At 38.1% G+C, this 12735-nt stretch overlaps 1 protein-coding gene across 2 annotated transcripts in view; it reads left to right on the top strand.

Moving 5' to 3' along the window:
- The first annotated feature begins 11070 nt into the window (after positions 1-11070).
- ABCB7 (ATP binding cassette subfamily B member 7) overlaps positions 11071-12735 on the top strand; it is a 157701-nt gene continuing 156036 nt past the window's right edge. The window contains exon 1 of one of the 2 annotated variants that reach the window (XM_058714548.1): positions 11071-11265. In XM_058714548.1, coding sequence (XP_058570531.1) covers positions 11098-11265 — 168 coding nt within the window. In that variant the 5' untranslated portion in view covers positions 11071-11097. The remainder of the gene's footprint in view (positions 11266-12735) is intronic. The other variant, XM_058714547.1, reaches the window with a different exon arrangement.

Raw genomic sequence — 12735 nt, 5'->3', positions numbered from 1 at the left:
AATGCATAAGAAAACAGCAACCATCTATATGCTGCCAACAAGAGACTTGTTTTATTCTTTTTATTTATTTTTATTTTTTAATGATTATTTTTCAGAGAAGGAGAGAGACAGCATGAGTGGGGGAGGAGCAGAGAGAGGGAGACACAGAATCCAAAACAGCCCCAGGCTCTGAGCTATCAGCACAGAGCCTGACGTGGGGCTTGAACCCACAAAACATGAGATTACAACCTGAGCCAAAGTTGGACACTCAACAAACTGAGCTACCAAGCTGCCCCACGAGAGACTCATTTTAGGCCTAAGGCACCTGCAGATTGAAAGTGAGGGGTGGAAAAATACTTACCATGCAATTATATAGCAAAAGAAAGCTGGAGTAGCAATACTTATATCAGACAAACCAGATTTTAAACCAAAGACTACAACAAGATATGAAGAAAGGCACTGTATCATAATAAAGGGGTCTATCCAACAAGAACATCTAACAATTGTAAATATTTATGGCCCAACATGGAAACATACAAATATATAAAATATTTAGTAACAAAGATAAAGTAGCTCCTGGATAATAATACAGTAATGGTAGGGGCCTTTAACACCCACTTACATCAATGAATAGGTCACCTAAGCAGAAAATCAATAAGGAAACAATGGCTTTGAACGACACATTGGACCAGATGGGCTTAACAGATATATTCAGAATATTTAATCTAAAAGGAGCAGAATACACATTTTTTTTCAAGTGCACATAGGACATTCTCTGGAAGAGACCACGTACAAGGTCAGAAATCAGGCAACAAGTACAAAAAGACTGAGATCATACCATGCATCTTTTCCAACCACAATGCTATGAAACTTGAAGTCAACCACAAGAAAAAATTTGGAAAAACCACAAATACATGGAGGTTAAACAACATGCTACTAAGGAATGAATGGGTCAACCAGGATATCAAAGAGGAAATTAAAAAGTACATGGAAACAAATGAAAATGATAACATGATGGTCTAAAATCTTTGGGGTGCATGAAAAGCAGTCATAAGAGGGAAGTATTTAGCAATACATGTCTACCTCAAGAAGCAAGGAAAATCTCAAATAAAAAACCTAACCTTACACCTAAAGGAGTTAGCAAAAGAACAATAAATGAAGCCTAGAGCCAGCAGAAGAGGGGAAATAATAAAATTTAGAGCAGAAACAATGATATGGAAAGTAAAAAAAAAACAATAGAACAGATGAATAAAGCCATGGGGGTGGTTATTTGAAAACATTAATAAAATTGATAAACCCATAGCCAGGTTGATCAAAAAGAAAAGTGAAAGGACCCAAATAAATAAAATCACAAATGAGAGAGGAGGAAGAACTACCAACAACACAGGAATCCAAATAATTATAAGAGAATATTATGAAAAATTACATGCCAACAAACTGGACAACCTGGAAAAAAATGAATAAATTCATAGAAACATATAAACTACAAAAACTAAAACAGCAAGAAGTAGAAAACTTGAAGAGACCACTAACCAGCAAAGAAATTGAATAAGTAATCAAAGAAATCTCCCAACAAACAAAAGTCCAGGGAAGATGGCTTCACAGGGGAATTTTACCAAACTTTTAAAGAAGAATTAATACCCATTCTTCTTAAACTGTCCTCAAAAATAGAAAATAAAGCAAAACTTCCAAACTCATTCTATGAGGCCAGCATTACCCTGATTCCAAAATCAGACAAAGACTCCACTAAAAAAAGAGAACTATAGGCGGGTATCTCTAATGAACATGGGTGCAAAAATTCTCAATAAAATACTAGCAAATCAAATACAATCATATATTAATAGAATCATTAAACATGATCAGGTGGGATTTATTTCTGGGGTGTAAGGGTGGTTATGTATTCATAAACAAGTCAACATGATACACTAATAGTAGAAAGGATAAGAACCATATTATCCTCTCCATAGATGCAAAAATAAGCATTTGAGAAAGTACAACATCCATTCATGATAAAACCTTCAATAAAGTAGGGTTAGAGGGAACGTACCTCGACATCATGATAGCCATATAGCAAAAACACACAGGTAATATCATCTTCAATGGGGGAAAGGTGAGAGCTTTTCCTCTATAGTGAGGAACAAAGCAGGGATGACCACTCTTACCACTGCCATTTACCATAGTACTGGAAGTCCCAGCCTCCGCAATCAGACAATAAAAAGAAATAAAAGGCATCCAAATCAGCAAGGAAGAGGTCAATCTCTCACGATTTGCAAGTGATATGATACTCTATATAGGAAATCCAAAGGACTCCACCAAACAATTGCTAGAACTGATACATGAATTCAGTATTGTCACAGGGCACAAAATCAATGTACAGAAATCTGTCGCATTTCTATACGTCAATAATGAAGCAGCAGAAAGAGAAATCAAGTAATAAATCCCATTTACAACTGCACCAAAACCATAAGGTACCTAAGAATAAACCTAACCAAAGAGGTAAAAGATCTGTACTCTGAAAAGTATGGAACACTTTTGAAAGTTATTGAAGAAGACACAAAGAAATGGAAAAACATTCTATGCTCATGGCTTTGAGAACAAATATTGTTAAAATGTCTATATCACCCAAATCAATCTACACATTTAATGTAATCCCTATCAAAATACCAGGAGCATTTTTCACAGAGCTAGAACAAACAATCCTAAAATTTGTATAGAACCAGAAAAGACCCCGAATAGCCAAAGCAATCTTGAAGAAGAAAAGCCAAGGTGGAGGCATCATAATTTCGGACTGCAAACTATATTACAAAGCTGTAGTGATCAAGACAGTTGGTCTATCACATAAACAGACACATGGATCAGTAGAACAGAATAGAAAACCAAGAAAGGAACCCACAACTAATCTTTTGCAACTAATCTTTGACAAAGCAGGAAAAATATCCAACAGATAAGACAGTCTCTTCACCTAATGGTGTTGGAAAAAGTGGACAGTAACATGCAGAAGAATGAAGCTGTACCACTTTCTTATACCATACACAAAAAATAAATTTAAAATGAATGGAAGACCTAAATGTGAGACAGAAAACCATCAAAATCTGAGAGGAGGACACAGTTAGTAACCTCTTTGACATCAGCAGTAGCAAGTTCTTACTAGATAAGTCTCATGAGGCAAGGGAAATAAAAGCAAAAATGAACTATTGGAACTTCATCAAAAAAAAAAAAAAAGGCTTGTCTGCACAGCGAAGAGAACCATCAACAAAAGTAAAAGGCAACCTATAGAATGGTAGAAGATATTTGCAAGTGACATATCTGATAAAGGGCCAGTGCCCAAAATATACAAAGAACTCATAAAACTCAACACCCCAAAAACAAATAATCCAGTTACAAAATGGGCAGAAGATATGAATAGACATTTTTCCAAAGAAAACATATAGATGGCTAATAGACACATGAAAAAATGTTCAACATTACTCATCATCAGGGAACTACAATGAGATATCACCTCACACCAGTCAGAATGTTTAAAATTAACAACACAGGAAACAACAGGTATTGGCGAGGATGTGAAGAAAGGGGGACACAGTTGGTGGGAATGCAAACTGGTGCAGCAGGTCTGGAAAACAGTATGGAGCTTCCGCAAAAATTTAAAAATAGAACTACCCTATGATCTAGCAATTGCACTGCTAGGTATTTACCTAAATATCACAAAAATACTGACTCGAAGGGATTTACTCCCTGTGATGTTTATTACAGCGTTATCAACAATAGCCAAATTATAGAAAGAGCCCAAATGTCCATCAACTGGTGATTGGATGAAAAGTAATGACATATATATATATGATATGTATCATATATATATAACATATCATATATATATCATATCATGTATCATAATATATCATATATATAAACATATATATTATATACATCTATAATGAAACATTATACATATATAATGGAATATTACTCAACCATTAAATGAAATCATGCCATTTACAATGATGTGGATGGAGCTAGAGAGTATTATATTATGCAAAATCCGTCAGTCAGAGTAAGACAAATACCATATGATTTCACTCATATGTAGAAATTAAAAAATAAAAGAAATGAACATAGGGGGAAAAATAGAGGCAAACCAGGAAAAATACTTTTTTTTTGAGAGGTGACGTCTTTTATTTTTTAAAATTTATTTATTTTTTAATTTACACCCAAGTTTGTTAGCATGTAGTGCAACAATGATTTCAGGAGGAAATTCCTTAATGCCCCTTACCCATTTAGCCCATCCCCCTCCCACAACCCCTCCAGCAACCCTCTGTTTGTTCTCCATATTCAAGAGTCTCTTATGTTTTGTCCCCCTCCCTGTTTTTATATTATTTTTGTTACCCTTCCCTTACGTTCATCTCTTTTGGCTCTTAAAGTCCTCATATGTATGAGTGAAGTCATATATTTGTCTTTCTCTGACTAATTTCACTTAGCCTAATACCCTTCAATTCCATCCACGTACTTGCAAATGGCAAGATTTCATTCTTTTTGATTGCCAAGAATTAGTCCATTGTATATATACCACATCTTCTTTATCCATTCGTCCATTGATGGACACTTGGGCTCTCTCCATACTTTGGCTATTGTCAATAGCGCTGTTATAAACATTGGGGTTCACATGTCCCTTCAAAACAGAACACCTGTATCCCTTGGGTAAATACCTAGTAGTGCAATTGCTGGGTCGTAGGGTAGTTCTATTTTTAGTTTTTTTTAGGAACCTCCATACTGTTTTCCAGAGTGGCTGCACCAGCTTGCATTCCCACCAACAATGCAAAAGAGATCCTCTTTCTCCGCATCCTCACCAACATCTGTTGTTGCCTGAGTTGTTAATGTTAGCCGTTCTGACAGGTGTAAGGTGGTCTCTCTTTGTGGTTTTGATTTGTATTTTCCTGATGATGAGTGAAGTTGAGCAGTTTTTCATGTGTTAGTTGGCCATCTGGATGTCTTCTTTGGAGAAGGGTCTATTCATGTCTTTTGCCCATTTCTTCACTGGATTATTAGTTTTTTGGGTGTTGAGTTTGATAAGTTCTTTATAGATTTTGGATACTAACCCTTTATATGTCGTTTGCAAATATCTTCTCCCATTCTGTAGGTTGCCTTTTGGTTTTGCTGATTGTTTCCTTCGCTGTGCAGAAGCTTTTTATTTTGATGAGGTCCCAATAGTTCATGTTTGCTTTTGTTTCCCTTGCCTCCAGTGACGTGTTGAATAAGAAGTTGCTGCGGCTAAGATCAAAGAGGTTTTTGCCTTTCTCCTCAAGGATCTTGATGGCTTCCTGTCTTACATTGAGGTCTTTCATCCATTTTGAGTTTATTTTTGTGTATGGTGTAAGAAAGTGGTCCAGGTTCATTCTTCAGCATGTCGCTGTCCAGTTTTCCTAGCACCACTTGTTGAAGAGACTTTCTTTATTCCATGGGCTATTCTTTTCTGCTTTGTCAAAGATTAGTTGGCTATACATTTGTGGGTCCATTTCTGGGTTCTCTATTCTGTTCCACTGATCTGAGTGTCTGTTCTTGTGCCAGTACCATACTGTCTGGATGATTACAGCCTTGTAGTATAGCTTGAAGTCCGGGATTGTGATGCCTCCTACTTTGGTTTTCTAAGATTGCTTTGGCTATTCAGGGTCTTTTCTGGTTCCATACAAATTTTAGGAATATTTGTTCTAGCTCTGTGAAGAATGCTGTTGTTACTTTTATAGGGATTACATTGAATGTGTAGATTGCTTTAGGTAGTATCGACATTTTAAGAATATTTGTTCTTCCTATCCAGGAGCATGGAATCTTTCCATTTTTTTGTGTCTTCTCCAATTTCTTTCATAAGTTTTCTAGAGTTTTCAGTGTATAGATTTTTCACCTCTTTGGTTAGATTTATTCCTAGGTATTTTATGGGTTTTGGTGCCATCGTAAATGGGATCGATTCCTTGATTTCTCTTTATGTTGACATGTAATTTTCTTATATAATCCTTGTCCATGTTTGGTGTTTACACTAGCCTCATAAAATATGTAGGACATCCAGATTATTGCAGTGGATTAAGTTTATTTGTCCCCTCTTCTTTCTAAATTCCACCAAAATAACATAAAGAATAAAACAGGAATACACCTACATGGACAAAGAATCTAAGATTAGAGAGGAGCAACACAGGAGTCTTTGCTAAATTATTATTTTTAAGATCTAAAGCAAATATAATAAAATGTTATGATATGACTAAGCTGGGTTGCAGGTATATGGGTGTCCATTGTCTTTTCTTTCTTAATTTTTAGTAATGATGAAATATTTCTTAACATTAAAAATAGACAAATAAGTTAGTTTCAGAGAGTTATATGTGCTTTAAAAGTGCTTCTCAAATTTTAATGTGCATATGAATATCTTAGGGAACTCTTATTAAAATGCAGATACTGAATCATTAGGTCTGGAGTGGGGCTTGATATTCTCCATTTCTTTTTTTGAAAATTTTTTAACCTTTATTTATTATTGAGAGACAGAGCAAGAGCATGGGAGGGGAAGATAGAGCAGGGAGACACAGAACCTGGAGGAGGCTCCGGGCTCCGAGCTGCCAGCACAGGGCCCCATGCAGGGCTCAGACTCACTAACTACAAGATCATGACCTGAGCCGCAGTCGGACACCTAACCAACTGAGCCACCCAGACACCCCAAGATTCTTCATTTCTTATAAGCCCCCAAGTGATGTCAATGCTGGTGGTCCATGGACCACCATTCGAGTAGCAAGATTTTAAGGGAAATGAAACAAGGCAATGTGATAGAGAGTGGCAGGGACAGGAAGTAGCTTCTTTAGATTAGGTCTCTTGAAAAACTTCTCTAGTGATATTTGAGTCATTAAAATTCTTCAGAAATGATGTTCTAAGTAGAGAAAAAAGCAAGTGCAAAGGCACTCAGGTAGGAATAGGTTCTGGCATTTTATAGAAATAGAAAAAGCCACTGTGGCCTTAAAGTATTTAAGTGTTTCTTCCACATTCCAGGTGTAATTAAGTGGAAAAACCACTGTATTTGGAGTCATAAAACCTAGGTTTGGTCTTCATCCCATTAGCTCTGTGACCTCTGTCAAGCCACAACCTGTTTCCTCATAAATATATGAGTATTAATGAATAATATCTATTCTCCAATGTTGATGTGAGGATAAAATAAGGTAAGGTATTAAAAAGCACTTTGTAAATTGCAAAACACTATACACATATAATTATTGCATAAATAAAGTGCTATCATCTGATCTGAGTTTGAAATAGCCAAATACAGTGGCTTTTACTGTGTGCTATGTCTCTAATTATTTCAGACACTTATGTGTCAAGTTGCTGCAGGCCAAGTTGGTCTGTCTGTTGCTCCAGTTCTCCAGCAGTGCACAACTCTCACGATGCTTCATGTTCTATTTTTGGGAGCACTGGAAATTTTCTTTGACTCTTTTGGCTCATATTTGATCCACTTTAGCTCATCATAGAGTAACTACTTGTGTATTCCAATGTGATTCACATTTCTTTTTCTTTTTTTTTCTTTTAAAGAAGGGTTGCCCAGGATGTGACATCCCCACGAGGAATGTTCCCTTTTTTTTTTCTTTTAAGTTTATTTATTTTTGATAGAGACAGAGTGTGAGCAGGGGAGGGGCAGAAAGAGACAGAGAGACACAGAATCCGAAGCAGGCTCCAGGCTCTAAGCTGCCAGCAAATTGCCCAACGCGGGGCTCGAACCCACAAACCGTGAGATTATGACCTGAGCCAAAGTCGGGCGCTTAAGCGATTGAGCCACCCAAGGCACTCTGTTTTGTGATTCACATTTCTTAATCAGAAGAGTTGACTTACAATGAACAAACAGTACTTCAGTAAAAATAAGTTGACTCCATTCAAAGACTGCACAACTATTGTTCCATGCCAATAATGCCTTTAGACGATTCTAATGAAACTTATCAAGAATCCTGAGAAATCATCTGTAGGGTCAGGTGCTTTAGAATTCTGAGGTCTTTCCTAATTTAAAATCTTTTGATTGTATATGGACTCTAGAGACTTTTAATTAAATCTTGTCTTTGAATATAGGCAACATCTTTAGTGTACAGAGCAATGGAATAGCAGCCAGACTACCCCTGGTCTAGTTCTAACTCTAACTCTAAAACCACAAGGCCCTGGTCTTCTTTATCTATTAGGAACAAGGAATACCCTCCAAAATCTATTGTTAAGATCCAGCAAAATAATGTGTGTTTCTGGAAGTATAAAAATTCAAAATATTCTTTTGTCACATTATATTGTAGCAGGATTCTCACACAGAGAGTCACGAGACTGAGGCTTTTCTTTCCAGGAAGCAACTTTATTCCTGCCAGCACCACTCAGCTGGGTTCATACCCAAAGAACTGAGCCCCGAATGCCATGTGGTGTAGTTTTTACATTTTTTAAATTTCTTTGTCTCTCAAAAAGGTAACATACAAACCCATAGTCTGATTAAGTGGTCTCATAATATAAGGTAGTGAGGGATGTTGTCAAGTAAGCAAATAGGAAGGTTGTCTTGAGGTCTTTTTTTTTTCTTTGCTTAGGGAGGGAACCCTACCACAATATCTAATAATTTCTCACAAAATATATGGTATATAGATTCCCATTAAAAAAAATTTAATGCTTATTTATTTTTGAGACAGAGAGAGCATGAACGAGGGAGGGTCAGAGAGAGAGGGAGACACAGAATCTGAAGCAGGCTCCAGGCTCTGAGCTGTTGTGGGACCCAAGGAATTTTGCAAAAACCCCCTACCCCTGGACAAGCAGAGCAAGACTAACTCCATTTTGTGCTACACCCACCATCTCATGTATAACCCCCACATGACCTACTTATTGCTTAAGACACTCCCCCACCCTAGTCAAGCCGCTGAGCACACCCTTACTGGAAACCGGCTCATTTAGGAATGTGGAACCCCTAACCGCCAAAGAATGTAAACCCCGCCTTTTGGTCGCCAAACTTGCGCGCCAATTCTGACCAGAGTGATAGGCTAGTTCAAACAGTTACTATAGGGTAAATTGTAATTCAATTGGCCACCTGCGTGTGGACTGACATGAATGTGCAACTTTCTGTGTGTGTTACAATCTCATTGGCCCCTGGCCCCTATAAAACTGCTACGGCTCTTAACCTAGGGGTCCAAGTCCCTGCTCTGCTGTGTCGGGTATACTTGGGCCCAAGCTGGAGCTTGCAAATAAACCCTCATGCGTTTGCATTGGTATCGGCTCCTTGGTGGTCTCTTGGATTCGAAATTGGGGGCATTACACTGTCAGCAAAGAGCCCGATGCGGGGCTCGAACTCACGGACCGCGAGATCATGACCTGAGCCAAAGTCAGACGCTTAACTGACTGAGCCACCCAGGCGCCCTGATTCCCATATATTTTTTTTTAAATAGAGCATTATTGGACAATGCTTTACCTGGGTAGAAAGATTCAGTGGCAATATTCAGCCCTAAAAGAAATTGCTGGAAGAGTCTAGGGTTTCTCTACTGTAGAGTGTTGCTCTCTAACCCAGAATCTATGCTGAATAAATATTTACTGATGATGACATAGGCATTAATAAAAGAGACCATTACTAATCTGTTAACAAGACAATAATAAGCCAGAAACATACAATTAGTAAGTCCTGTCAATGCTATCTCATAATATCTCTAGAACTGATCTATTTCCACTGCTACTGCCATGTTCAGGCCTTTATTTTATAACTGAACTATTGCACTAACTTCATGACTCCAATCTGAACTCCCTTCAGTCCGACCTTTCCACTTAATCCAGAATGGTATAATGTAAATACAAATCTGATCATGTTACTCTCCTGATTAAAACTCTCCACTGGCTATAGTATCAAGCACTAACTTCTAAGAATGAAATATGAGGTCCTTCCCCATCAGGCCTCTGCTTATACGAGCTTCTCTCCTGCTACTCTATCATATGCTCCCTAGAATCTCGAACATGGAAATGTTTTCTTATACCTTCTTGCTTTTAAACATGACATTTCTTTTACATGGAACTCCGTTCAGCCTCTTCAGTTGGAAATTTTATTCTTTAAATAACTCTGCTCAAGCATCCTCTTTTCTGGAAACCTGAGTGTAGGATGAATCTTGAAACAAAGTAACTACATGGGCCATGCATTTCTTTTGTCTTCATCAGACTTACCAGTCCATCATGCCTCTATATAAGGAGTTCATAATTATTTACCTGTCTCGTGTAAAAACTTTGAGAACGCAGTAATGTATATAAAATTGCAACTGCTTCGCTGTCTACAGGGTTTTAGGCAACGCTGACATTTGGAAATGCAGTTTTCTGGAAAACTGTAACATATTTATTTCGGTATCATTTTGCTTGATGATAGTGGTAAAAAAAAGAATATAAACCTGTTTTTAAAAATGGACTTTTCCTCCATACATTTTCACTTTACCATCCATTAGCCAATCTAGCTGTTTTGCAGTAATTAGGGATGCTGCAGAAACCAAATGGAAAAGCTAGAAAGAGATGCAAATTAGCAGAGTAAATATGTGTGTGTGTGTCCCAAGAGCAACAGACCAAAGGAAAACTGCCCCAAGGATTGCGCGAAAGCGAATAAGCCCGAAACCCAGTGAATCTCAAGGTTCCTGAAGTCTCCACCCTGGGGAAATTAGTATCTGTAGTTTAATCTAAGCGTTAGTGCACAAGAGAGTGAAGAGAAAAATATGCAGAGGGAAAACGGAGTGAAGCGTTGCACTGAGTTGAAGGCTGTAAGAGAAAAGTAGAATGACTGGACAAGATAGGGGTTGGCGGATTTAGCAAATGCAGTATTTGAGACATACTAAAAAATGACTCGTTTATCCCAAGTTCAAACTTAATTGTGCATCCTGTATTTTATGTGGCAAATCTAAAAAAAGAGAGAAATACGTTATTCTGCAATTCCCGGTTGTGTAAAACACTCAAAGGCCCTAGAAAATATAGCTGTTAAGCCCAAGTACCTGACTCCTTGCAGAGAAGCTATTTCCGGTCTCGGGCCCTGAGAAAATGAGGGGGAGGAGAGAGAAGATTAAGGTAGCTGAGTGGAGTCCGCCAGCGTCCCACAATTCTCTGCTCTAGGTTCCTCTTTCCTCGCTCAAGATGGCGCTGCTCGTGATACATTCTTCACGCTGGGCAGCCGCAGCGACTGCCTTTGAAAAGCGTCGGCACGTGGCGATTCTGATTCGGTCTCTAGTCTCTGTCCGTGGTGCAGGTCCTCAGCGGAGATCACGTCAGCTCGGCGCCTCGGGAGCTGCTCGAATTTCCCAGGTGAGATGACATTCACGTGGAAGAGTAGGGTGAAGGACAAAGGGACCTATGGAAAAGTTTGCTCTCACGTCCTCGGGTCAGAGAGAAAGCCAAGAAGAAAGGTTGTCAGGGCTAACTCAGAACATCAGTAAGTGAAGGAAATTAGGGTTGGTAATTTGAGGAAGGGGGGAAGAAAACCTTTGTGGTACGGCAAGGGAATGGAACGGAAGGTTCTGGGCAGAGGGCACCTGGAGCACTAGTTATTCTCAAAGGATTTACGTGTTTGTTTCCCTCCCCCCGCCCTTCGTAGTTTAAAAGATGGGGTAGACGGGATCCCCAGATTGCTTACCTTTCTAAATGCAAGGAAAACTGGCAACTTTTCCAAAGTTAGTAATGGAATTTGGGACTAATATGGCCATGGTTCAGATTTTACTCTCTTGAAAGTAGTATTTGGGGAGCATTGTAACATGACAGCAGAACTACCTGTAAACAAGAGGCTGAGTTGGCACCAGTTAACTCTCTGCTGACAGTGCTTCCTGATAGGCCAAAAACCATACCTATCTTTCTCTCCAAAACATAGACCGCCCTAAATTCGTGTGTAAACACGATTGTCTTTTGATCTGAAAATAGTGTTCTTCTGTGTACACAGGTCGCTTTGGAAGCCATAAGGCTGCTTATCTTTAATTAATGAATGTAGTTTTTGTTATAGTGTCTCTTAACTTGTGTACATAATTCTCTCTTAGCAGTTACAAAAAAATATTCATATTTGTACTTTGGTATATCTTTTTATTTCCTATATATTGGCAAAATGTTTAATTGCCACCACTTGTTCATCAGTATCGCTGAAGCATTGTCAGTTTTGTTTGAGAAGCACCCTCATAAATTTTGATTCCACGTGAACAGATATTTAATGTCTACATTGTACATAGCGCTATGCTAGATAATGAGGGTACCAAGAGAAACATAAATTAATGCCTTCAAGATTGATCAGTTTAGTTAAGGAGTTTGTATCTATTTATTACAAGAATAACTAAACAATGTAAGTAGGTTAAATATCAAATGAATAGTATAAACAATAAGGGCAGTAAGCATCTAGAGGAAATAGGGATAATTAAGGACCAGATTATAGAGAGGATCTCATGCTGGTGATAGAACTGAGGAGATTTAAGCAGGGAGAATAGGGAATGACACTAGGCATGTGGAATGCTGGAGAAATTATATGCATTTGTTCATCCAGTGATTATTGAACACCTTTACAGCAGTAGAGGTTACAGCAGAATAAAATATAGGCCCTGTCCTTGAAGAGTTTAAAATCTAGTAAGGGAAAAAGGTAAGTAAACAGGCAATTATAATACAGTACTGCAATGATGGGAAGGGTACAGAGTACTGAAAGAGTATACTTGAAGGGCATCTAATCTAATTTTGAGGTGGTAAAATGCCTTCAATAACTGCTATCTACTAAGCCAAGGCCTTAAAAAATTAAGAGAAATT

Source organism: Neofelis nebulosa, chromosome X (genome assembly GCF_028018385.1).
Source record: "Neofelis nebulosa isolate mNeoNeb1 chromosome X, mNeoNeb1.pri, whole genome shotgun sequence".
NCBI lineage: Eukaryota > Metazoa > Chordata > Mammalia > Carnivora > Felidae > Neofelis > Neofelis nebulosa.
The sequence above is the reverse complement of the archived record's forward strand: the minus strand, read 5'-3'. Positions and strand labels throughout refer to the sequence as shown.